The 27,957-nt window shown below is 44.6% G+C and overlaps 1 protein-coding gene across 2 annotated transcripts; it reads right to left on the reverse strand.

Moving 5' to 3' along the window:
• Positions 1-27,885, reverse strand: LOC124008740 (coiled-coil domain-containing protein 149-like). Of its 2 annotated transcripts, none has more exons than XM_046320263.1 (12): positions 27,746-27,885; positions 15,668-15,829; positions 15,398-15,436; positions 12,025-12,132; positions 11,762-11,878; positions 11,395-11,567; positions 10,942-11,014; positions 10,519-10,675; positions 9,453-9,597; positions 9,093-9,169; positions 3,950-4,063; positions 1-2,640 (listed from the first exon to the last, which is right to left on the reverse strand). In XM_046320263.1, the coding sequence occupies exons 1-12, from the start codon at positions 27,794-27,796 to the stop codon at positions 2,093-2,095; spliced, it is 1,764 nt and encodes a 587-aa protein (XP_046176219.1). In that variant the 5' UTR covers positions 27,797-27,885; the 3' UTR covers positions 1-2,092. The 2 variants fall into 2 exon arrangements, with proteins under 2 accessions (XP_046176219.1, XP_046176220.1); XM_046320264.1 differs by having other exon boundaries at positions 3-2,640; positions 10,591-10,675.
• Positions 27,886-27,957: the final 72 nt, after the last annotated feature.

Raw genomic sequence — 27,957 nt, forward strand, 5'->3', positions numbered from 1 at the left:
ATTGTCTTTAATAATTATATATTTTTTATATTTGTGTTTTTTATTCTTCTAAATCATGGATAGTTAAGCCTCCTTCTGGAGAGCTATTGTGTGTGCAGACTTTTGCACCAGTCATGCTCTAACACATTCGGTTCAACTGCAGGACATTGATTCACTGATGTGTTAGAGCAGGGCTGGAGCAAAGGCCTCCACACCCAATAGCTCGCCAGGAAAGGTTGGCCACCTCTGCTTAAGATATTGGAATGTCACGTCTGATACAAAGGAATTGGATAATAAAGTCAAGCCATATCTCATGAGTCTTAATGCAATTTGTTGTACAGACCTGAAGAGTTAAACAATGAGCATAGCTACTTTCCTTTGCAAATGAGAATAGAAATTCCTCTAAGAGAATATAAAGTATACTGGTAGTGAGACACGGGAGGATTCTGACTTCCCACAGTGCAAGCGGCAGGCTGTGACAGACCATCAGGGATCGGTGCAGGGGGGGGGGGCAGAAAAGGGAATTGTCAACTTCAATCCATGTCACAACTTGAGCAACCCAGCGAGAGCAGCTGAAATTGCTCACTTCTTCAATGCCCAGGGCTCTCTGAGCGGCAGTCAGTTTTGGTTGACTAGTACAGGGCAGGTCACGCATTGTAACCTAGGTTACAGTCTCACTTCTACAAAACGACAACTACCAGCTCCACGCCACTGCTCAGAAAATAACACATTTGTAGTTCTACTGTTTACCCCTTTGAGTAGTTAAATTTCACATAGACATTAAAGTCAAATTAGGCAAGATACCGGAGGATGAGGAACCCCCTTATCGTGGTGAATTGGCACGCAGGTTAGGCATTTCGCTAAAGCCCAAGGCACCACGTCGTTTCACAATTTCATTAGCAGCAAATCCCATCTGCTTTATAAAGTCATCAGATTCCTCGAAACGCCTCGCCAATATGCCAAATAAGCTGGCTGGCAGCGGGCCTACTCTGGCTGTGTGAGTGTGTGTGAGTGTGTGCGTACTGCGAACACACCACGGCTTCCCGGGATTCTAGATTTTTTTTCCTTCCTCCTATTTTGTGTCAAAGAGTAAAAATAGCAAGCAGCCTTCTGCAGAATAAGCACTTCATGGATTCTGGCTTTGATGCCGTTTGCTTGGAGGCCAGCTGCCACCTGAATGTGGGAAAAACTGAATCTGAATACCTTAGCAGGGCCTGGACTTTGGCTGTAAGTGTGTGTGTGTCCGTGTGTGTGTCAGAATTCTGGGGCAAGTACATGAAACTTTGTGTGACAAAATTAGTCAATGTGTTTATTTACAAAAGTGTAGTAAGACTGTGTGTGTGTGTGGTTATGCAGCTGGTAAACAAAGCTTTATAAGAGTAGACAACCATGACAAGCAGTTGGTTGTGAAAACAAGGACATTGACATTCCTCAGGCAGCAGTGAGGCTCATATTGATTATACGTCTGTGCTCCTATGCAACAAGTTAGACATGTGACACTGCAAGATATGACATTCAGAAGGATTTGAACATGTAAAATGAAATATTCCAGTGTATAAGGCACATGCAGTCACAAGCCAACATCTACTTTTCCATTAGAAACAGAATAAGAAAACGGCTCCATAATTGATTAGTGACTGTAACTATAATCTATATACATAAAGCTGCGATAATACAAATACATTAAACTCTCGAACAGTGTTCTTCACAGATTTCCATGCAAATCTAATACATTCATCACACTAACTCACAATGGCTCCTGTATGTGGGCAACAGAAAAAAAATAAAACAGCTCTCATTTAACTAGCAACCCGTAGGAATAAACAGGAAGCAAACAGCTGGGATTATCCTACCATGGAGGCAGTTTGCGGGGGGACTTTGCCATCTTTGCTATTTTCTTTGCTAAATTACTCCTGTAGGACATTAGACTTGCAAGTGGATTGATTTCAAGATTGTCTGCTCTTTTCAGAGCAACAACACTATCTAGATGCAAAGTACACTTCAGGCACTGACTGTCAATGGGAGGCTGAGAAAGCGTTCTCTCTATCCATTCTATGGCTGGGAGCACAAAAGGGGGGGGGGGTGGTTGGTCTACATCATCAAACATCACTTTTCAATGATTGTCGCTATGGCAACTGTCACTCTGTCCTGATTGACAGTGCAGGTCCCACCCATCTGTGCCACCCCAGTCTGGGGTCTTGAATATGGAAGCTGGCTTAGAGGCATCTTCTGTGTTAGGGAGTCCTGTAGGCTTCACTGCTTGATCATGGCAGGTCAAATGACCCACCTCAAGGGTGTCATCTATGGTAGCTTGCCTTACAGGCAGCTGTGGGAGGTTACCCAAGTCTGACTCCGCCTCTAAGGGTGGGGCGTCAAGCGCCAGGGCCGCCTCCTCTCCCTCCTCCACTGTGGAGCCCAGCTCCTCGTCCACTTTCACCTCATGCCCCTCCTCCTCCACGGGACTCTGCCCCTCTTCCAGCTCCGCGGCAGCCTGCTCCTCCGACAGCGTCACAATCTCCACTCCCCGCCTGTCACTCAGGCAGATGCAGTTAGCCTCCGCCCCGTCACTGGGCTCGGGTGCGCCCTCCCCGCCGACGCCATCTGCGCCAAAGTCACCGCCAGCTGTGGCCCGTTCCCACGACGATGCTCCCATTCTGTCGTCTAGTCACATTGGGAGAGAGGAGAAGAGTTCATTGTGAGAGGGTAGTTATAATGAAGCTGTAACACCCTCTTAACTCTACCTAGTGCTAAACTGTCCTCCCGGAGAGCTTCTGCGTGTCCAGGCTTTTCCTCCTAATCTGCTATAACACAGCTGGTTCAGCTAATCAAGGTTTTGATAAGCAGCTGAAGCATAGTCGAGTTTTAAATCAGGTGTGTTAGAGCAGGACTGGAACAAAAGTTCCCCAAAGCCCATTGGTAAACTAGGTTGAGCTTTTCCTTCCACATATACAGTACCTTAACAGTCCTATCAGGGCCAGTTTCATAATGCGCCTCAGAGTAAGAGTACTGATCTAGGATCAGTTTAGCATTTCAGATCATAATGAACAAGCGCATATGGACAGAGGGGGCTGATCCTAGATCAGCAGTTCAAAAACACCAACGTGTTCAGTGCTAGGGGACGCAGTCTGCTGATATTTGCATGTTGCAGTAATGATGGATAGTGGTCAAAAGACAGTGGTGACCCAACCAAATTCCTGTGGGTCCTTAATCCACATGCTATATCCAACCAGCCTGGGTGTATGTGGAGCGTAAGCTATGTAAAAATCAACCAAGTTACGTGAGTGAATATGCAGTGTGAACGTTACGGACATTCAAAACAACTCCACACCACATTACTCTGAGCACCTGTAAAGAGTTGATTGTTCCATCCTCCATTTCAAATTGAACAGAGAATTAAGATGTCATTACAGGATTAAATAACTAGCCACCCCTACTTCTCTTTGGAGTTGGGGGCTGTGTCAATCGACAAAAGTTATTTCAATAACTTGTGACTCAAGCACTTCCACGGCAAAGGGCCAAAAATAGCGACGCCCCTAAATTCTGCTTCCTCTCCAAAATATTTCTCCCATTCCGCGGATTACTGACCCATATTTGTGAATGTTCAGTCAAAAAGGTTGAAGACAGACCACAGAGAACACTTGCCCCCACAAAAGAGAGGGAAAGAAAATTCATGCCAGCATCCATATTTATAGGGCCCCCCCCTTCCCAAAAACACACCAACTTTTTGAATGTCAGCGGGCGAGAATTGTGCTCACATTTCCAAAATGCCATGGCATTTGAGGAGCATCAGGTACTTAGCCATCAGCACCAATGAGAGGCCAGCGTTGGAGGAGAGGCGGGAAAGGGGACTGGGCGCAAAATGAAGGGTGTGTGGGGAGAGGGGATGGAGCTAATTACAGCGTTTTAGCCGCTGCCCGAGGGTGACGTTTAACGAACGGCGAAGCCCAGTTACACACAATTACACACTCACCTTTAGGTGGCTGCGTTGCTGCGTGCGTTTGGGGCGGAGGTGGGCACGGCGTGATGCTGGGCGATAGGAGCTCAGGTCGCTGGCTCTCGCTCAGCATAATGTTGTCTCGTCCCCCTGTTAACCCAACAAACCCACAGGGGAACAAGAGTTACCTTCTGGGGAAGTTTTCCCCCACCCAGTCAGAAAATAAAAAACACCCAACAGACACAGATGCTAAAAACATGAGGGTGGTTTTCAAAAAAGGTGCGTGTGTAAGCAGGTAAGGACTGCGCGTGCTCCTTCACACAGATAAAGTCATATTCATCCAAATGCGCGCACACACACACACACACACACACACACACACACACACACACACACACACACACACACACACACACACACACACACACACACACACACACACACACACACACACACACACACACACACACACACACACACACACACACAAAACTGTGCTCACAGGAAGTGGCTGCAGTTCCCTGTCATCAGTCTTCATTAGTGATGGCTGCACGCCTCCTGGGCTGACGCCATATGCTACTCACAGGGGACCGTGCACCGTATACCAGACATCACACACATACCCACGCAAGCACAAACACCCTCGACACAAACTAGGGTCACTCAAGTGTGAATTAGGAACTAAAACATTAAAACATAAACAAAAGCAGATGAATGCTAAACGTGGATGTCAGCATGTGAAACATGTTGACTGTCAAACATGAATGGCACAAGCACTTGTGTTATGAACGCAGGGCACTGCTCATCTTTTCTATAGCACACCAGGGGTTGGGGTCAATTCCTCTTCACGTCAATCTATGGCACTGGATGCACACCGTACTTTGATTGTCCTGCGAAGTTCCCCCTTTTACTTTCCTCGAAAGCTGTTTATGAAAAAGGACTCTGCAACTTAAGTTTCTGTACACCTCATTTCACACATTAGCATATTTGTCTTAAATAAATGCCCGTTGGGATACATGCAATGGCAAGGCTAAGTAATACTTCAAACTTTCATCTAGGCGCTAGCCCTCATACAGGCTGAGAGCCTTGCTCGTTCGGAGTTGAGAGGGCCTTTGGTGACTTGAGTTTCTCAGGCTGCTTTTTAAAGCCAGTATTAAAGTGGTGATTATGTATGCAGAGCAGGGCCTGGGCTGAACGCAGCAGGTTTCAGCCCACGCCGTGCTCAGGAGGAGGTATGGAGGAGTGGGTTTATACCCTCCTGACAGCTGCCCATCCATCCGTCCATTCCTCCTCTCACAGACGTGCGTGCACACACACACACACACACACACATTAATAACTGCACACACACTAAGAGACAGACATCCCAACTCGCACGCACATATGCATGCATGAAGGCATTCATCCTGAAGCCGATTTCTGCCAAAACATATCCTACATACATGCTAAAACAAAGATAGTAGAGGTACCAAAGGAAGTACTACCTCCACGAATAAAACTACTGCTTCTACCTTTACACTGACACCCAAACGATAACACCCCATACTGTAGGCCTATCTCCCTCATCCAAAACAGACTTCGGACATCTCTCTGGTACCCAGCTTCTCTAGTCCCTACACCAGTCTCGGGGGGGGGGGTCACCCATCTCTTATTTTGACAACGAGACAGGTCTGTCACACCCAATACACCGCCTTTGTGAGATGCCAGCCCGCGACCTCGTGGATGTTGATCCGCGGAGAGGTGGCAACAACGACAGGGAAGAGTTTGGGAGAGTTTGGGAGAGAAAATAGAGAAATCTTTGTTTAAAAATACCTGGGTAATGACATGTCTATCTATCAGGGCATTGCACAATGCATCTTCTTCTCCAGTGTAGTAGGCTACTGTATATGAGAGTCTCACCCCGTTTGCTATTGAGTGTGGCTGATGCGCCCAGACAGGCTTTCAGTCTGCGTGTATTCCAGCGCTCATTGAACAGGGTATCACTCCCAGGGGGGGTTTGGGTTGTCGAGTAAATCACAAGTCTATTTGAGTGAGTCGCTTTTGTTTTTTTACTCTCCCTTTTAACTTGTCGTTCGGGAACAGCAACGCATGGCGTGTCCAATGTTTTGACTCGGGGCCTGCCCCCAAATCGGCCCCTCTGTTTTTTTTTCGCCCCGTCGTGACTGTCCATCTTGACAAGGCCACTCTCTCTCTCAATCTCCATCTCGCCCTCTCCCTCTGCCCTACGCCGATTGTGGTGGACAGAGTCATGAGGCACTTTGGGCCTCGTCTACAAATCCCCTAATAACAGCACATTCCCCTAAATGTGTTTGTAATGTGGGCAATCATTTTCAGTAATGGATGCTTGTCAGTTTTATGGCGGGAGAATGACAGTCTCATGACAGGCGAGCTTCATCGAGCTACAGCTCGCCACCTAAATCCCACCAATGCACTTTAAACACAGCACAACACCCCCCTCTGGTGCACACTGGAGAAACTCTTCTATAATCTCAACGTCTGACTGGCATGTCTGTGCATTGTACATTTGCTGTTCTTTCCATTAGATTGAGGGAAGCTGTTAAACTAGTTCAGATATTTACTAAATCATACGCTTAAAAAGTTAGTCTATTTCAGTATTTGAAAGCAGTAGGAATTGCCCATTTCGCAGGACTCTTATGTGACAGCATCAATCTCCCCAAATTACATGTCACTCATTAACCAGTAGTTTTGGAACACATATATTTGTCATGTTTCACTGCATGTACAAGTGAGTAACCTATACAAGTGTGAGGTGTGAAATGGAAATGCGTTTTTTTTTGCATATCCCAACCCCCCCCCGAAACATCAGAGAGTGGGGTCACGGCCAGGGATCAGCCATTATTTACGGCGACCCTGGTTAAGTGCAGAGTGACAGATTTCTCACCTTGTCGGCACGAGGATTAGAATTATATAAATATAAAATGCAACATGTTAAGTGTTGGTCCCATGTTTCATGAGCTGATAAGATCCCAGAAATGTTCCATACGCACAAAAGCTTATTTCTCGCAAATGTGGTGCACACATTTGTTTAACGCTGTTAGTCAGAATTTCTCCTTTGCCAAGATAATCCAGCCACCAGACAGGTGTGGCATATCAAGAAGCTGATTAAACAGCATGATCATTACACAGGTGCACCTTGCGCTGGGGACAAAGGGCCACTCTAAAAAAATTTGCAGTTGTGTCACACAACACAATGCCACAGATGTCTCAATATTGAGGGATCGGGCAATCGGCATGTTGCCAGAGAATTTTATGTTAATTACCATAAGCTGAAGCCAACACCGTTTAAGAGAATTTGGCAGTACGTCCAAACAGCCTCACAACCAGACCACGCCATCCCAGGACCTCCACATCCGGCTTCTTCACCTGAGGGATCTTCTGAGACCAAACACCCGGACAGCTGATGAAACTGTGGGTTTGCACAACCAAATAATTTCTAGCACAAACTGTCATTAGCACCATCAGGGAAGCGCATCAGCATGCTCGTCGTCCTCACCAGGGTCTTGACCTGACTGCCGTTTAGCGTCGTAACAAACTTCAGTAGGCAAATGCTCACCTTCGATGGCCACTGGCGCGCCGGAGAAGTGTGCTCTTCACGGATGAATTCCGGTTTCAACTGTATCGGGCAGATGGCAGACAGCGTGTATGGCGTCGTGTGGTCGAGTGGTTCCATGTCAACATTGAGAACAGCGTTGCCCCATGGTGGCAGTGGGGTTATGGTATGGGCAGGCATAAGCTACAGACAATGAACACTATTGCATTTTATCAATGGCAATTTGAATGCACAGAGATATCGTGCCGAGATCCTGAGGCCCATTGTTATGCCATGTTATGCGATCCGCTGCCATCACCTCATGTCTCAGCATGATAATGTATGGCCCCATGTCACAAGGATCTGTACACAATTCCTGGATGCTGAAAATGTCCCAGTTCTTCCATAGCCTGCATACTCACCAGACAGGTTATACCTATTGAGCTAGTTTGGGATGCTCTGGATCGCCGTGTACGACAGCGTGTTACAGTTCTCGCCAATATCCAGCAACTTCGCATAGCCGTTGATGAGGAGTGGGACAACATTCCACAGGCCACAATCAACAGCCTGATCAACTATGTGAAGGAGATGTGTCGCGCTGCATGAGGCAAATGGCGGTCACACCAGATACTGACTGGTTTCTGATCCACGCACCTGCCTTTTTTTTTTTTTTTAGGCATCTGTGACCAACAGATGGATATCTGTATTCCCAGACATGTGAAATCCGTAGCTTGGGCCTAATGAACTTATTTCAATTCACTGATTTCCTTAGATTTGACTGAGTTACAGTTCATGTATGAAATTGTTGCATGTTGCTTTTATATTGGTGTTCAGTGTAGCAACCTCTCGGTTACTGGCCCAACGCTCTAACCGCTAGGTAACCTACCTGTAGTTGTACCGACATTCAAATACATACAAAAGACGGACTCACCTTTTATACTGATAAACAGAGCAGTAAGTAGTCTCTCAGGAGAGACTTAACACAAATGTTATGAATCGAGTAACCAAACTGAGTAGGTGGCCATTGTGCAAGTGTGATTTAGCTCTGGGTTCCGAGGTTAAGCCGTAAGTGACTACGTACAGCAGGTGAGAAGATCCCAACAGGTGACATGAATGCACAAGGAGTGGCCTTGGGCTAGAATGGAGGTAGCATTAGGGCGATGGATATGAGATGGTAGTTTTTGGGAGGATGCCAAGGTGGCATGACAATGGAAAGCATGGGCTAAGAAGGGCAGTATATACAGAACACATACTCCCTATTCCCAGAGAAACGTGGTAGGTCAGGCCTGTAGGCAGCCGCAGCCAGGGAGGAGATACCCAGTTAATAACACAGCATTTCATTGGACTCCACCACCAATTGGTTAGTTCATTGGTAAATTGAAGTGTCAATAACGAAATTCTCAGTAGGTAAAGCTGGGTAACATTTCATCATACAGTCCCATTGGAGCTAGCATTAACCAGATATTTGCAAATAAATGTTGGTGGACAGTGTGTTTGCTAATGGTGTGGTGCTTTGTTCTCTGTAGTGTTATTTAGCTGCAAGATCTAGTATTATTCACCCAACTAAAACCCCACTGTCTAGGATTTACACTCATGTCAATGCGTTTGAACAACGTTACTGTAACTAACCTGGAAGACTCCACAAGCCGGACACCTCTAATGTCTTCAACTTCCTCTCCAGCTCAGCAACTCTATTCCCCAGAATCCTGTGTGGAGAAGGTAAACTGGAGGGTGAGTCACAAGGTCCCTTATGGCCCAGCGGCCAGACTGTAAACTAAGTGTGTCTCCACTGTTTGACTAGTAGGAGTGGAGAACATTGTGTGGCAAGGTTTATGAACTTAATATGGGTAAAGGTCAATGGAGACAAAGCACACCAAGACGTAAATAAAGGATATGAAAGAATAAGAAAGGGAATGTGTGGACTGTGTGTGTGTGTGTGTGTGTATAGGCCTGTGTGTACTGTAGAAATGTGTGTGCCAGTGCATATACCGGTTGGTGTGTCTCTGGTGCTGAATGACCAGGTTCTTCTCATGGATGGTCTCCAGCAGGGCCGTGGCTAGGGACTTTAGGTCAGAGATGGACTGGGGCGTGGCCGGGAGACTGCAGCCCTGCTCCTCAGACAACAACTCCTGCACTGCAGAGACAGAGAGAGAATATAAATCAGGAAAAGGGGTAAAGAAGGGGGCATAAAGGGGGAAGAGGAGTAAGTCGTTGAGAAGGAAAAAATAAAAAATACAGGGAGGGAGAGAAGGGAATAGAGAGAGTACGAGGGGGGAAGAAAGGGGAGGACATAAGTGAAACAGAGCGAGGAGGGAGATGAAAACAGATAGCAAGACAGACAAAAATAGGAGAGAAACAGTATATAGACAGGAGCGACACACAGGGTAGATGAGGGATAAAGAAAGAAAAAAAAAGCGAGAGAGAGAGTGAGTGAAAGAGTGACAGAGCGATAGAAACAGCAGTCTGTACAATAGGTTACCTCCCTGCTTCCTCTAGCTTGAACTGCTGCCCTACTGTGCTGGCTCTGCCGAGAACTGTCAATCAAGACCTAAGCTTTGCATCTCTGCCAGAACTCTGAATACAAATTAGGGCGAGTCTCAGGTGTTTCAAAAGTTAGGCACTGGAGACTAACATAACTCTAATGAAGAAATAATGTCTACTTAAGACAGAATGGGCATTACAGGTACTTATTTTTTTTAAATCTAGAACTGGAACCCTGGTGGTGTAGAATAAATATGATAGGCTTTTACAAGAGCCGAAAATAGTTTCTACACGTCTGGGTGCTACCGTAGCTTGATTTCTTCAAGTAAATAATGTAATGCAACTCACACTGCCACGCTGCAATACAGGTTCTAGAATAGATCCTTCAAATCTCAGGGAAGGTTCAATCATTGCAGTGGGCTTGCACTCACTAGCTAGCTAGTTCACATCTTCTACTCTTATGCGTCCCTGGGCTATGCATTACCTAGATTCAATGACAGAGGAGATCACTTAGAAAGTTCCTAACTGCTCTTCTCGGATCAGCTGCTCTGACCAGCATTCTTATCTTACTCACAACGGAGCTGCCAGTCGGAATTGGGACCTGCCATGTGGTTGCTGGACGCATCTGTATGCGATGGTGGTGTACCTTGTCTGGCAGAGAGGACTCCTGTTAGAGCACTGCTGTTGGACTTCCCAGACAATTTAAAGCTCTTCCTCCTCTCCAACGCAGTCTGCAAAAACAAATACACCCACCTTTATCAGCTGTCATCTCTAACCCTCTTTGGGACTGTCAAGAGACACTGGCTAGAATTCAATGTAATTGCAATGCAATGTTGACACAGCGCCTTTGTTTACTGCACGCACACACACACACACACACACACACACCTTATTCTGAAGTATCTAAACGTGAGGAGAGTCTAACTGATGGTAAAAAAGTTACTCGTTACTGCAATGCGGGTATTGAGCACACTCTCACAGATAGACACCCCTCTACCTTGTATTTCATGATGTTAGACTTCAGCAAGTTCACCTCCTCTTGGACTTGGTTGAACCGCTCATGTAAATACCTGACAGAGGGGGAAAAAAAGCTTTAGATTAATCTTTCCGGGCAAAAGAAGAAGAAATAGCAGCAGCAAACAACAATTCTTCATCTAGAAACACACACAGGACACCCTATGCCTATCTGGAATAGGAAGACATTGAAATAGTGCCAACCTCACAGTGTATGAAAATTTCTCCTTCTATGGTGTACAGGAGTAAAAATAAATTGTGCGTGCATAGCCCAATATACATTGGGGGGTATTTAATTGTGTTGAACATTGTGTGGCATGTCGTTTTTTTACCTACCTTAATTGAATGCACTGACTGTAAGTTACTCTTAATAGGAGCTTCTGCTAAATTACTCAACTGTAAATGTAATACTAGCAGAGAAGAGTCCACCCCTCACCTGTTCTCCATACAGAGGGCATCCACATCAATGATCCGGGTCTCGTGGCCACCCAGGATATGGTTGAGCTCCAGGTTGAGGCGCTCAGCCTTCTCGCTGAACACGCCACGCTCTGCCTTAACGTCGTCCAGCTCATCAGTCAGTGCCTTAACACTGTTCTCCAGCTCCTCCATCTGAACACACAGAGAGAGACAGTGGGCGAGAGAAACAGCGAGAAAGCGAGCGAAACAAAGAACGGTTGTCTCCTATCTTCCATTTTTTGCACTATTCTGAAAGTGCTGAAGAAGGAGAGGCACTGGGTCGTGTTCATTAGGGCACGATGTACCATAGAAAAAGAGCATTCCCATTGGACAAGATCCCTTCCCACCTGTAGCCCTGCCTTCTCCAGTTGGTGGACCAGGTCTTCTCTCTCATGGGCGGGAAAGTGGCGTGCCCCCACCTCCTCATCCCCCAGCCTCTGTCTAGTGATTGTCATCCTCAGCAGCTGTGGACCAGGGAGAGACGGGTCAAACAGAGGAACAGATTCACTGAGTTAGTATGAGAGATGTAGGTTTGTGTGTGTGTGTGTGTGTGTGTGTGTGTGTGTGTGTGTGTGTGTGTGTGTGTGTGTGTGTGTGTTTGACGCCCTACCTTGTTATCCCCCTGGGCCTCTGCCAGTCTCTGATTCAGCTCCTTCACCTCCTCGACTAGCTGTTTCCCTCGCTCCCTTGCGTTTCTCAGCAGCTGAGCCAAGTTCACCTGGGGAGAGGTCAGAGAAATAGAAGAATGCTTTTCTTTAATTCATACGAGACATAAATGTCTTCTGCTGTACTCAACCCCTCAGACACACAAGGTTGGAGATTGAAAGTACAGGATCAAATCAAACTGGGAAAGCTTCAGAGAGTGTTGTCCATCATATAAACATTGTGATAAAATTATAACATGTGTAACAGTTTTGAGGGATATACAGTTTAAGTCAGAAGTTTACATGCACTTAGTTTGGAGTCATTAAACTCATTTTTCAACCACTCCAAACAAATTTCTTGTTAACAAACTATAGTTTTGGCAAGTCAGTTAGGACATCTACTTTGTGCTTGACACAATTGTTTACAGACAGATAATTTCAAATATAATTCACTGTATCACAATTCCAGTGGGTCAGAAGTTGACATACACTAAGTTGACTGTGCCTTTAAACAGCTTGGAAATGTCCGTCTTTAGAAGCTCCGGATAGGCTAATTGACATCATTTGAGTCAATTGGAGGTGTACCCGTGGATGTATTTCAAGGCCTACCTTCAAACTCAGTGCCTCTTTGCTTGACATCATGGGAAAATCAAAAGAAAATCAGCCAAGACCTCAGAAAAAAATTGTAGACCTCCACAAGTCTGGTTCATCCTTGGGAGCAAATTCAAAATGCCTGAAGGTACCACGTTCATCTGTACAAACAATAGTACGCAAGTACACTCAAAAAAATAAAGGGAACACTAAAATAACACATCCTAGATCTGAATGAATGAAATATTCTTATTAAATACTTTTTTCTTTACTGAGTTTGAATGTGCTGACAACAAAGTCCCACAAAAATTATAAATGGAACTGAAATTTATCAACCCATGGAGGTCTGGATTTGGAGTCACACACAAAATTAAAGTGGAAAACCACACTACAGGCTGATCCAACTTTGTCCTTAAAACAAGTCCAAATGAGGCTCAGTAGTGTGTGTGGCCACATGCCTTTATGACCTCCCTACAACGCCTGGGCATGCTCCTGATGAGGTGGCGGATGATCTTCTGAGGGATCTCCTCCCAGACCTGGACTAAAGCATCCGCCAACTCCTGGACAGTCTGTGGTGGATGGAGCGAGACATGATGTCCCAGATGTGCTCAATTGGATTCAGGTCTGGGAAACTGGAAGGCCAGTCCATAGCATCAATGTCTTCCTCTTGCAGGAACTGCTGACACACTCCAGCCACATGAGGTCTAGCATTGTCTTGCATTAGGAGGAACCCAGACCATATGGTCTCACAAAGGGTCTGAGGATCTCATCTCGGTGCCTAATGGCAGTCAGGCTACCTCTGGGAAGCACATGGAGGGTTGTGCGGCCCCCCAAAGAAATGCCACCCCAAACCATGACTGACCCACTGCCAAACCGGTCATGCTGGAGGATGTTGCAGGCAGCAGAACATTCTCCACGGCGTCTCCCAGACTCTGTCACGTGCTCAGTGTGAACCTGCTTTCATCTGTGAAGAGCACAGGGCGCCAGTGGCGAATTTGCCAATCTTGGTGTTCTCTGGCAAATGCCAAACGTCCTGCACGGTGTTGGGCTGTAAGCACAACCCCCACCTGTGGACGTCGGGCCCTCATACCACCCTCATGGAGTCTGTTTCTGACCGTTTGAGCAGACACATGCACATTTGTGGCCTGCTGGAGGTCATTTTGCAGGGCTCCTACGACTTCCTCCACGTCTCCTGATGTACTGGTCTGTCTCCTGGTAGCGCCTCCATGCTCTGGACACTACGCTGACAGACACAGCAAACCTTCTTGCCACAGCTCGCATTGATGTGCCATCCTGGATGAGCTGCACTACCTGAGCCACTTGTGTGGGTTGTAGACTCAGTCTCATGCTACCACTAGAATGAAAGCACCGCCAGCATTCAAAAGTGACCAAGACATCAGTCAGGAAGCATAGGAACTGAGAAGTGGTCTGTGGTCCCCACCTGCAGAACCACTCCTTTATTGGGGGATGTCTTGCTAATTGCCTATAATTTCCACCTGTTGTCTATTCCATTTGCACAACAGCATGTGAAATGTATTGTCAATCAGTGTTGCTTCCTAAGTGGACAATTTGATTTCACAGAAGTGTGATTGACTTGGAGTTACATTGTGTTGTTTAAGTCTTCCCTTTATTTTTTTGAGCAGTGTATAAACACCATGGGACCATGCAGCAGTCATACCGCTCAGGAAGGAGACGCATTCTGTCTGGTAGAGATGAACGTACTTTGGTGAGAAAAGTGCAAATCAATCCCAGAACAACAGCAAAAGACCTTGAAGATGCTGGAGGAACAGGTACAAAAGTATCTATATCCACAGTAAAACAAGTTCTATATCGACACAACCCGAAAGGGCGCTCAGCAAGGAAGAAGCCACTGCTCCAAAACCGCCATAAAAAAGCCAGACTACAGTTTGCAACTGCACACGGGGACAAAGATCATACATTTTGGAGAAATTTCCTCTGGTCTGATGACACAACAATTTAACTGTTTGGCCATAATGCCCATCGTTATGTTTGTAGGAAAAAGGGGGAGGATTGCAAGCTGAAGAACACCATCCCAACCGTGAAGCACTAGGGTGGCAGCATCATGTTGTGGGGGTGCTTTGCTGCAGGTGGGCCTGGTGCAAAATAGATGGCATCATGAGGCAGGAAAATTACGTGGATATATTGAAGCAACATCTCAAGACATCAGTCAGGAAGTTAAAGCTTGGTCACAATTGGGTCTTCCAAATGGACAATGACCACATGCATACTTCCAAAGTTGTGGCAAAATGGCTTAAGGACAACAAAGTCAAGGTATTGGAGTGGCCATCACAAAGCCCTGACCTCAATCCTATAGAACACTTGTGGGCAGAACTGAAAAAGTGTGTTCGAGCAAGGAGGCCTACAAATCTGACTCAGTTACACCAGCTCTGTCAGGAGGAATGGGCCAAAATTCACCCAACTTATTGTGGGAAGCTTGTGGAAGGCTACCCGAAACGTTTGACCCAGGTTAAACAATTTAAAGACAATGCTACCAAATACTAATTGAATGTAATGAAAATATATAAAAGCTCAAATAAATAACTATTATTATTCTAACATTTCACACTGTTAAAATAAAGTGGTGATCCTAACTGACCTAAAACAATACATTTTTACTTGGATTAAATGTCAGGAATTGTGAAAAACTGAGTTTAAATGTATTTGGCTAAGGTGTATGTAAACTTCCGACTTCAACTGTAGCATGGGCATAGAGACAGCTTAATTTACCTGGTTGCGTTTTTCAGGTGGTAAAGAAGGATCTCCATCCTGAAAGAAATAGAAAATGTAACTGTAAGGTGAATCAGAGCATGAAGTGGTCCCATTGCTTTTCCCTCAAAATACTAAGCTCTATTTAAACAAACATTCATGGGTCACTGATTTTCCAGGTCCATAAAACACTTTTTAGAAACCATTAAACAAAGTCAAAGTCGTCATTTGGACAGATTATCACTACAGATAAAGATTTCTGAACATAAATAGACATATAGACAGACTCACAATGAGCTCCCTGTACTTTTTCTTGAGTCCTTGGTGGTGTTCTCGCAGCTGGTTGGCCATCAGCTTATACTGGTCTCTCTCCTGTTGACAGGTGTCCAGCTCTTTGGACAGGATCAGGAGGGCCTCCTTCTTGCTGTCTAGTTTACGCTTACACACCAGGAACTAAGAAACAATATCGGGGAGGGTACGGAATGGGAATTAACACCAGTTCCTACTGTGGATGCTCAAGTTGCATGTTCGGATGTCAAAGGAAAAAAACTATTGCTCCCATTGTTATAAAAAGTGTAAGGACAGGTTAGTATTTCAGAAAGTGTGGGCTTTGCACCAAGTGTTGAATAGCTTTCATTTAATCTGATTCAAAGCTTTGAAAGATGAAAATAACATGGTGAAAAACTATCAAGGCCCTTTCATTAAGTTATTTTAACAGGAAAAATAAAATGAGGAAACTAAACAGTTACAACCATGGTACGACTTCCCAATTAACCTCATCACTTTTGCATACACAGTATACTGACAGTTCAAGGCCTTGGGACTATAAAAAGGTTATATCTGCGCAAAGCATTGTTCTGAGATAGTCAGCATTAAAGTTCACATCCCAGAACTGTTTTGTAGCGAATTCTTCTTTCACAACACATCAAAGTCCTAACCTTAAAAAAGGTACCCAAAGTGCAGAGCATCAAAATCCTAAAGACATTTTGGGGGGTGCAATCGCAGACAGAACCGTATGGCTCTGAAATGGTTCAGCCAAAACGTTTTATCTGGCCTAGAAAGTTACAACTATTTAAATAAAACTCCAGACATTTAATGAATAAAGACAACACCCTTTCATCTTTCTAATCACATGATCAAATTAATGTTCATCACACATTTGTTAAAGCAATATTGGATAACTAGCAACATTGTTCAAGTTTAGCTCTGGATGAGTAAACTGACATAATATCTGGTCTCTGACATCCAAAGTCAGTAAACAACTTGCTAGTTATCAATAAAAATGTAAGTTAGTAATTTTAGTGAAATACCTCGTCCATGGAGCTTTTCGTATTGATATAGAACAAGACAAAAAACAGCAATGCCTCTAAGGGCCTTAAACGTGCTCTAAAGCACCTGCATTTATTTGTTTGGGTTTTTACCATAAAGAGCTTTCTTAAGAAAAGGTTATAAAAAAATCAATTCTAAGTAATTACAAAAGAGGACCAGAACCTATGATATTAAAAATAAAGGACTTGAGACTATACTGTTCTATCTGCAAAATGCATAGTTTTGAGATTGAGTATTTTTCCAAGTCCCAGATCTCAGAACTGTTGTGACGTCTTCCGCTTTCGTGATTCAATAAGTATATCACCTTACATACAAGTACAGTGCATTTGGAAAATATTCAGACCCCTTGATTTCTTCCCACTTTGTTACATTACAGCTTTATTCAATCTACACACAAAACCCCATAACGACAAAGCAAAAAAACTTAACACATTTTTGAAAATGTTTGATAAAATAAAAACATTTACATAAGTATTCATACCCTTGACTCAGTACTTTGTTGAAGCACCTTTGGCAGCAAGATTACAGCCTCGAAAAAACTTGGGTATGACGCTACAAGCTTGGCAAACCTGTATTAGGGGAGTTTCTCCCATTCTTCTCTGCAGAGCCTCTCAAGCTCTGTCAGGTTGGATGGGGAGCGTTGCTGCACAGCTATTTCCAGTTCTCTCCAGAGATGTTTGATCGGGTTCAAGTCCGGCCTCTGGCTGGGCCACTCAAGGACATTCAGACACCTGTCCCGAAGCCACTCCTGCGTTGTTTTGGCCATCTGCTTAGGGTCGTTGTCCTGTAGGAAGGTGAACCTTGGCCCCAGTCTGAGATCCTGAGCACTATGGAGCAGGTTTTCATCAAGGATCTCTCTGTACTTTGCTCCGTTCATCTTTCCCTTAATCCTGATTGGTCTCCCAGTCCCTGAAAAACATCCTGACAGCATGATGCTGCACCGTAGGGATGGTGCCAGGTTTCTTCCAGACATTATGCTTGGCATTCAGACCAGAGTTCAATCTTGGTTTCATCAGACCAGAGAATCTTGTTTCTCATGGTCTAAGAGTCCTTTAGCAAACTCCAAGCGGGCTGCCATGTGCCTTTTACAGAGGAGTGGTTTTCGTCTGGCCACTCTACCATAAAGGCCTGATTGGTGGAGTGCTGCAGAATGGTTGTCCTTCTGGAAGGTCCCGGACCTCCTGTGTTCGCTCTGTCTAACTCTGAATGCTCGGCTATGAAAAGCCAACTGACATTGCTGACCTGTTGCATCGCTTTACAACCACAGTGATTATCATTTTTCTAGTCACCGTGCTTCTGCATTGCTTGCAGTTTGAGGTTTTAGGCTTGGTTTCTGTATAGCACTGTCACCACGGCAGATGTTAAAAGGGCTTTAAAGGCACTGGAGGAACTCTGGAGCTCTGTCAGAGTGACCATCGGGTTCTTGTTCACCTCCCTGACCAATACCCTTCTCTGATTTCTCAGTTTGGCCAGGCAGACAGTTCTAGGAAGAGTCTTGGTGGATTCAAACTTCTTCCATTTAAGAATGATGGAGGCTACAGTGTTCTTTGGGACCTTCAACGCTACATAAATGTATTGGTACCCTTCCCCCGAGCTGTGCCTCGACACAATCCTGTCTTGGTGCGCCATGAACAATTATTTTGACCTCATGGCTCATTTTTTTTCCTGACATGCACTGTCAACTGTGGGGCCTTATATAGACAGGTGTGTACCTTTCCAAATCATGTCCAATCAATTGAATTTACCACAGGTGGTCTCCAATCAAGTTGTAGAAACATCAAGGATTATCAATGGAAACAGGATGCACATGAGCTCAATTGTGGCTTATAGCAAACTTAAGTAAAATAAGGTATTTCTGATTTTGTGAAATATCTAGCAACCCGTTTTCACTGTCGTGTTGGGATATTGTGTGTAAATTAATGAGGGAGAAAAATAATTGTATCATTTTTAGAATAAGTCTGTAACGTAACAAAATGTGAAAAAAGTCACGGGGTCTGAATACTTTCCGAATGCACTGTGTTTTGCAGATAGAACCTTATAGCACCAAGTAAAAAAGTGTTTGCGGCCTCCCGAGTGGCGCAGCTGTCGAAGGCAATGCATCGCAGTGCTAGAGACATCACTACAGACCCAGGTTCAATCCCAGACTGTTGTAGCCGGCCACAAACAGGAGACCCATGAGGCGGCGCACAATTGGCCCAGCGTCATCCGGGTTAGGGAAGGGACTCCTTGTGGCGGGCCGGGCGCATGCACGCTGACTGCGGTCACCAATTGGACAGGGTTTCCTCCGAGTTAAGAGAGCAGAGTGTCAAGAAGCAGTGCGGCTTGGCAGGGTTGTGTTTCGGAGGACGCATGTCCCTCGACCTTTGCCTCTCCTGAGTCTGTACGGGACAACACTAACTACCAATTGGATATCACAAAATTGGGGAGAAAACAGGTGCAAAAAATGTATAATCTGGAGTTTGCGCAGATAGAACTTCCTGATTAAATGTTTTTTATTGTAAATGTACATCTCACATCTCATATACAGTAACACTTGTCAGCTAACAGTAATAGGTAAATCACCTGTAACTTGACTTACAGTATCACCAGTGTGGCTGCTAGTTCAGCACTGATGGAAGAATACACAGTTGGCTATGCACAATATGCATTGTGTGAAGATAAGAAACACTGGAATATTCATGTGGAACCTTCCCCCCCACATACAGGTTGTCATGATAACAGGCACTCAATTATGCAAAGGATAAAGAAGTGATAACCAGTAGTAGCAAAGTGTAATATCCACAGTAAGGACACGACACAGCCTTCTCAATGAATGGACTAACTGTGTTCCCTCAGCCATCATACTTGGTGTGGTACAAGGGATGACTGTGTGATTGGTACACTTTTTGTGCAAACATTGAGTGTGTGCTCATTCTGAAGCCCAATAATGGGTAGGAGATTACAGGTTATTGCTGATTATTATTAACAATCGAGCCATTTTCAAATTCTAACCCACGGGATAACGACTGCCCCCTCTCATTGAAGCCACAGAAGTAAAAGTCAGACTGCGGTACTGCAGGCATTGTTTGCAGAAAACATGATCCCCCATTATAGTAAATGGAAAAATCACCATCGTTGTGGTCAATCTGTGTAAAGAATATATATATAATTGTTTTCTAATACACCAGATGTATGTCCTTAAACCAAAAGAAAATCCTTTTTTGTTTTTGTTTAAATCACACACATAAGAAGTTAAGGATACTTGTGTTGGTAATGGCAGCCTGCAGTACCCTGGTCGGCCTTCAACTGGAGTTAAAGGTGCTGCATGGTCAATCTGTTCTCTGCATTTACAGTGATAAGGCCTCTGCAGAAGTCAGGGCATTCATACTGTTCAGCAGAGCTGTTGTGAAGGACATTTTCAAGGAAGTGAGTTTGTGTTTATACAGGACCTCTCGCCCCCAACTACTGTCAACCAATCATGTCAATGCAGAGATCTATGGAACCCTCTGCACTGTTATAAAAATTGGAGGCACACGGCTATGCGGTACAGAGCTCAATTTGACCTCTGCATGTCTCTGGAGACTCCGCAATTGCATTACACCCTCCATACGGAACGTCCAACCACATTTTCAGATCAAAAATAAATTAGCTCTTTGTCAATAAGAGGGGGCAGCACTGAGCTAGCCTGCAATGTCACTTCCTGGAGTAGTCAGAGAGAATAGGCAAAGCTTGAGCGATAACTGAACCCAAAATCTGTCTCCTCCAGCAGGTGATGTTTACATTTTTTTTATTATCATAAATTCACTCATCAAGCAAGTTTTTGTATGAGGTCAATGAGAGAGTGTCGAAATTGGTTAACACATTTTGTATAGCTTATTTGCTACATGTGGTTTATTTGATCGAATGGAAGCATCATAATGATTAGGTTGTTACGAGTGTAGTGATAAGTAGGACACGTGACATCCCAGCAACTTTGAAAAAAAAGTTTTATATCGGAGTCGTGGCTGGTTGTCACTAGATACCACATCCAAAGTTGTATACCCTGCCCATTTCCATTCTTAAAATGTGATTGACATGAACCGCAACACCGCTAACCTTATGCCGAGCCTTGAATTAAGACCAAAAAGCTAATTGTTGTTTTCATTCATTTTTACGATATAGTCCATTTTTACTTTGTGGCTGTAGTAACTAGTGGAAACCGTTGTCCCTATTGTTCACACGTATCTGCCCTCTAATTGTCTGGAATGGTCCCATCTAATCTTGCTTCCTCCCGACTGCATTCCATTTTTGAAGACATTTATTTTCATTAAAGTAGCCACTGGAGTATCTGGTCAATATAATGGATAATCTGTGGAGTAGTTCAAACTTCGACTTCATCTTGTCATTGATGCCATGTCTTGTTTTGAGTGGTTTTAAATTGATTTCATATCAATGCTAATATTACATTTACATTTAAGTCATTTAGCAGACGCTCTTATCCAGAGCGACTTACAAATTGGTGCATTCACCTTATGACATCCAGTGGAACAGCCACTTTACAATAGTGCATCTAAATATTTTAAGGGGGGAGGGGGTGAGAAGGATTACTTTATCCTATCCTAAGTATTCCTTAAAGAGGTGGAAAGGTGTCTCCGGAAGGTGGTGATTGACTCCGCTGTCCTGGCGTCGTGAGGAAGTTTGTTCCACCATTGGGGAGCCAGAGCAGCGAACAGTTTTGACTGGGCTGAGCGGGAACTGTACTTCCTCAGTGGTAGGGAGACGAGCAGGCCAGAGGTGGATGAACGCAGTGCCCTTATTTGGGTGTAGGGCCTGATCAGAGCCTGGAGGTACTGAGGTGCCGTTCCCCTCACAGCTCCGTAGGCAAGCACCATGGTCTTGTAGCGGATGCGAGCTTCAACTGGAAGCCAGTGGAGAGAGCGGAGGAGCGGGGTGACGTGAGAGAACATGGGAAGGTTGAACACTTCGTTCTGGATGAGTTGTAGGGGTTTAATGGCACAGGCAGGGAGCCCAGCCAACAGCGAGTTGCAGTAATCCAGACGGGAGATGACAAGTGCCTGGATTAGGACCTGCGCCGCTTCCTGTGTGAGGCATTCTGCGGATGTTGTAGAGCATGAACCTACAGGAACGGGCCACCGCCTTGATGTTAGTTGAGAACGACAGGGTGTTGTCCAGGATCACGCCAAGGTTCTTAGCACTCTGGGAGGAGGACACAATGGAGTTGTCAACCGTGATGGCGAGATCATGGAACGGGCAGTCCTTCCGGGAGCAAGAGCAGCTCCGTCTTGCCGAAGTTCAGCTTGAGATGGTGATCCGTCATCCACACTGATATGTCTGCTAGACATGCAGAGATGCGATTCGCCACCTGGTCATCAGAAGGGGGAAAGGAGAAGATTAATTGTGTTGTCTGCATAGCAATGATAGGAGAGACCATGTGAGGTTATGACAGAGCCAAGTGACTTGGTGTATAGCGAGAATAGGAGAGGGCCTTGGGGGACACCAGTGGTGAGATGAGGAGACAGATTCTCGCCACGCCACCTGGTAGGAGCGACCAGTCAGGTAGGACGCAATCCAAGCGTGGGCCGCGCCAGAGATGCCCAACTCGGAGAGGGTGGATATGTGGATATATGATATATAATATGTGTCAAATTCACTAGCTAGCCTAACCATCAATGTATTTGAGAGACAAGTGGTCATTGTGCAAATGTATTTATGTTTTCAATAAACATTGTAGACCGAATATAGCTTAAAGGTTGTCAACATTCTACACAAACCTCATTGTTGTTGCTAAACAACCAACCTGTATTCATGGTTTGCATGTTTCGTCACAATATTGTTTTTAACGTTCGTTTTGGACTGATGGGTGAGTAGGGGAACGGATGATCTCTACATGTGTGGTTCCCACCATGAAGCATTGAGGTGGTGGTGTGATGGTGCTTTGCTGGTGACATTGTCAGTGATTTATTTAGAATTCAAGGCACACTTAACCCGCATGGCTACCACATCATTCTGTAGCAATACACCATAGTGGGACTCAATTGTTTTACAACAGGATAATGACCAAACACACCTCCAGGCTGTGTAAGGGCTATTTGACCAAGAAGGAGAGTGATGGAGTGCTGCATCAGATGACCTGGCCTCCGAAAATCCCCCTTCCCAAACCCAATTGAGATGGTTTGGAATGAGGTTTGGAAGTCAGTCCGCAGTGTGATGGAAAAGCAGCCAAGAAGTGCTCAGCATATGTTGGAAAAGCATTCCAGGTGAAGCTGGTTGAGAGAATGCCAAGAGTGTACAAAGCTATCAAGGCGAAGGGTGGCTACTACAGTTGAAGTCGGAAGTTTACATACACCTTAGCCAAAAACATTTAAACAGTTATTCACAATTCCTGACATTTAATCCTCGTAAAAATACCTGTCGTAGGTCATTTAGGATCACCACTTTATTTTAAGAATGTGAAATGTCAGAATAATAGTAGAGAAAAATATTTATTTCAGCTTTTTTTATTTTATCACATTCCCAGTGGGTCAGAAGTTTGCATACACTAAATTAGTATTTAGTAGCGTTGCCTTTAAATTGTTTAACTTGGGTCAAACGTGTCGGGTAGCCTTCCACAAGCTTCCCACAATAAGTTGGGTGAATTTTGGCCCATTCCTCCTGACAGAGCTGGTGTTTTGGAGTCAGGTTTGTAGGCCTCCTTGCTCACACACGCTTTTTCAGTTCTGCCCACAAATTTTCTATAGGATTGAGGTAAGGACTGTGTGATGGCCACTCCAATACCTTGACTTTGTTGTCCTTAAGCAATTTTGCAACAACTTTGGAAGCATGCTTGTGGTCATTGTCCATTTGGAAGACCCATTTGCGACCAAGCATGTCAATTAGCCTATCAGAAGCTTCTAAAGCCATGACATCATTTTCTGTAATTTTCCAAGCTGTTTAAAGGCACAGTCAATTTAGTGGATGTAAACTTCTGACCCACTGGAATTATGATAGTGAGTAATACAGTGAATTATAAGTGAAATAATCTGTCTGTTAACAATTGTTGAAAAATTACTTGTGACATGCATAAAGTAGATGTTCTAACAGACTTGCCAAAACTATAGTTTGTTAACAAGAAATTTGTGGAGTGGTTGAAAAACAAGTTTTAATGACTCCAATCTAAGAGTATGTACATTTCCGACTACAACTGTACATGATTCCATGTGTTATTTCATAGTTTTGATGTCTTCACTATTTTTCTACATTGTAGAAAATAGTAAAAATAAAGAAAAACCCATGAATGAGGCAATTAGAAATGGCAGACGGGCTCGTCGACCAAATCCTGCACCCGCAAACCTATGTGAACTTTCCTCCACATCTAAATGTGAGGAGTTCCCAGCATAAGATACCCAGCCTAATGTTTGTTATCAGACAAGCAAGACCTAATGAGAAGTTTGATGATATGTGCCCTAGCCTACCACGCAAAGGCACTATGGATATATTTTCCCTGGTTGACACAGGCAAGCTCAGGAAAGTGACATCACAATTTAAGCATTCTACCTGCCTTCTCGATCCTATTCCAACCACCTTCAAAACAGATTTGAAATGCATATTTGAAGAAGTGCAAGCTATTGTTAAAATCATTCACAATTCACAGGCACTTTCCCCACTGCACAAAAAACTGCTATGGTGACACTCTTCTGAAGAAAATTAATCTAGATTATTCAGCTCTCAGCAATTTTAGGCCAATCTCCAACCCTCCATTCTTTATTTTAAAAATATATATTTTAAAATGTATTTTTAATTGTACCCCCTTTTTGTGGTATCCAATTGTTAGTAGTTACTATCTTGTCTCATCGCTACAACTCCCGTACAGGCTCGGGAGAGACGAAGGTTGAAAGCCATACGTCCTCAGAAACACAACCCAACCAAGCAGCACTGCTTCTTAACACAGCACGCATCCAACCCGGAAGCCAGCCGCACCAATGTGTCGGAGGAAACACCATGCACCTGGCGACCTTGGTTAACGTGCACTGCGCCCGGCCCGCCACAGGAGTCACTGGTGCGTGATGAGACAAGGATATCCCTACTGGCCAAACCCTCCCTAACCCGGACGACGCTAGGCCAATTATGAGTCACCCCACGGATGTCCCGGTCGTGGCCGGCTGCGACAGAACCTGGGCGCGAACCCAGAGTCTCTGGTGGCACAGCTAGCGCTGCGATGCAGTGCCCTAGACCACTGCCGGGAGGCCCAACCCTCCATTCTTAAGCAAAATTCTGGAGAAATTAGTTTTCAAACAGCTTAATTACTTTAAGTGCCAACTAACTCAATTCTTTAAAAATGTTTTTTATTCCAATCTGGTTTTCGGGCCCACCACAGCACAGAGACAGCCTTAGTTAAAGTGGTAAATGATCTTGGAGCCAACAGAGTCCAAACAGCTCTCTGTCCTTGTACTCTTGGATTTAAGTGCTGCCTATTGACCATGATGTCCTTCTGGCCTCTCCAGTCCAGTTCTAAATTGGTTTAGGACCAATTTAACCGGTCAAGAGTTTGAGTTATGTTCACAAAGGGTGATGACAGAGAAAATAGATATCACATGTGGCTTTCCACAAGGTTCGATTTTCGTTCCGGTACTGTTCAGTACACGCGCGCACGCGCACGCACACACGCGCACACACACACTCCCTTGGCAGTGTTATCAAAAAGGTCAGCATTGATTCTCACTGCTACGCAAACGATACACAACTTCACATTTCGGTGTCCAAGTATTTTAGCTCCACAGAAATTATTAGACTGTATTAGTTATTTAAATATCATGGCGCACAACTTCGTCTAGCTAAATCAAGACAAGAGCAAGGTACTTATTGTTGGGGCCAAAGCACAGCAAGAATACTGCCACACATTTTAATTCACAGGCAATAAAGATAAAATCCCAGGTAAAAAAAACCTAGGTGTTATTTCAGATTCTGAACTCAATTTCAAATCACACATTAGGAATGAGACCAAATTAGCTTTTTTTACCGCCCGAGGAACATTGCCAATGTGCTGCCGTTTCTCTCTCATGCTGATATAGAGAGACTCATCCATGATTTTATTACAAGCAGGCTTGACTATTGTAATGCTCTCGTCTGGTCTACCCAAGAAAGCCATTGGTCAACTGCAAAACAAACAGAATGCTGCAGCACAGGTGTTGACCGAGACCAGACGGAGAGCGCACAATTCATCGGTTTTAAGGTCTCTGCAATGGCTGCCTGTCAGTTTTAGAATCAAATCGATCTAAAATCAATCTATGATTGTGCACACCAATAAATGTCAGACATGCTTTTAAGTTAGTTAGACTACATGACCAAAAGTATATAGACACCTGCTCGTCGATCATCTCATTCCAAAAACATGGGCATTAATATGGAGTTGGTCCCGCCTTTGCTACTATAACAGCCTCCACTCTTCTGGAAAGGCTTTCCACTAGATGTTGGAAGATTGTTGCGGGGACTTGCTTCCATTCAGCCACAAGAGAATTACTGATGTAGGGTGATTAGACCTGGCACGCAGTCACCGTTCCAATTCATCCCAAAGGTGTTCGATGGGGTTGAGTTCAGGACTCTGTGCAGGCCAGTCAAGATCTTCCACACGGATCTCAAACCATTTCTCTATGGACCTCGCTTTGTGCACTGGGGGGGCAATGACATGCTAAAACAGGAAAAGGCCTTTGTCAATCTGTTGCCACAATGTTGGAAGCATAGAATTATCTAGAATGTCATTGTATGCTGTAGCATTAAGATTTCCCTTCACTGGAACTAAGGGGCCAGCCCAAACCATGAAAAACAGCACCAGACATTTATTCCTCCTCCACCAAACTTCACAGTTGGCACTACGCATTCGGGCAGGTAGCGTTCTCCTTGCATCCGCCAAACCCAGATTCGACCGTCGGACTGCCAGATGGTGTAACGTGATTCATCACTCCAGAGAATGCATTTCCACTGCTCCAAAGTCCAATGGTGATGAGCTTTACACCACCCCAGCCAACGCTTGGCATTGCGCGTGGTGTTCTTAGGCTTGTGTGTGGCTGCTCGGCCATGGAAACCCACTTCATGAAGCTCCCGACTAACAAGTATTGTGCTGACATTGCTTCCAGAGGCAATGAGTGTTACAACCGAGGACAGACAATTTTTATCAATTGGCGGTCCCGTTCTGTCAGTTTGTGTGGCCTACCACTTCACAGCTGAGTCGTTGTTGCTTATAGATGTTTCCACTTGACAATAACAGCACTTACAGTTGACTGGGGCAGCTCTAGCACGGCAGATATTTGACGAACTGACTTATTTGAAAGGGGGCATCTTATGATGGTGCCACATTGAAAGTCACTGAGCTCTTCAGTAAGGCCATTTTACTGCCAATGTTTGTCTATTGAGATTGCTCGATTTTACACACCTGTTGTGGCTGAAATAGCCAAATCCACTCATTTGAAGGAGTTTCCACATATAGGTTATGTACCCAGTAGGTCCCTCAGGTCCTCTGGCACTAACTAGCCTTTTATCTATCCCATAGCCTAAGACCAAGAGGCATGGAGAGGCAGCCTTTAGTTACTATGCCCCAAGCCCCTGAGAATAGCCTGCCAGAGGACCTGAGGGGGCCCAAAACTGTGTACATTTTAAAAGAGATATTAAAACACACATTTTTAGCTTTGCTTTTCCTTAGGGTGCTTTTAAATAATTCAGTTCTTGTTATTTTTTTATTTTTTTACCCTCTCATCTCTGTTGTGTAGTAAATATTTCAGTTTTTATTTTCATTGTTTATATTTGTTTTTTCTTCTGAATCACATTGTGTTGCATTCCATGTCTGAAACGTGCTGTATAAATAAAGCTTGATTTGATTTGGAGGATTAGTGTTAAAAAAATACGCTGTGATAGGCAATATGCGCACACACAACCATATAATTATTCAAATGGGCTAGATAATAGTAACAAAATACGTATCTCGAAGAAGACATTTAATTTATCTTTCCATATGGCAACCCAATTCTATATTCTAAGCATCACTAATGGCTCACGCAACCGATTGTCACAGTGTTTTTGCAGCGCACTCACCTCGCTCACCAGGCCTTGCCAGTCACTTTCACTCCTTTTCGAAGAATTCATAATTTCGCAGCCTCTTCCAACACGTAAATTTCACGGTTTTCCTTTATTAGTTGGTACGCTACTGTCTTCAGCAAGGTGACTTCTCTTCTTTTGACTCCTCCTCCGCTTCGCTGTATCTATGGCCGTTCTATTAAGCTGGCCTGCACTGAGCCAGCCTCTGG

Source organism: Oncorhynchus gorbuscha, linkage group LG21 (genome assembly GCF_021184085.1).
Source record: "Oncorhynchus gorbuscha isolate QuinsamMale2020 ecotype Even-year linkage group LG21, OgorEven_v1.0, whole genome shotgun sequence".
In the NCBI taxonomy this organism is placed as follows: Eukaryota; Metazoa; Chordata; class Actinopteri; order Salmoniformes; family Salmonidae; genus Oncorhynchus; species Oncorhynchus gorbuscha.

What these genes read in the sequence shown, in the direction of transcription:
- LOC124008740 (XM_046320263.1), bottom strand. Translation starts at nt 27,796, where the DNA reads ATGAATTCTTCGAAAAGGAGTGAAAGTGACTGGCAAGGCCTGGTGAGC. An exon ending in CACCTGAAAAACGCAACCAG is followed by an intron (nt 12,133 to 15,397) that starts GTAAATTAAGCT and finishes ACCTCTCCCCAG; the next exon opens with GTGAACTTGGCTCAGCTGCT. An exon ending in CTAACATCATGAAATACAAG is followed by an intron (nt 10,676 to 10,941) that starts GTAGAGGGGTGT and finishes TTGTTTTTGCAG; the next exon opens with ACTGCGTTGGAGAGGAGGAA.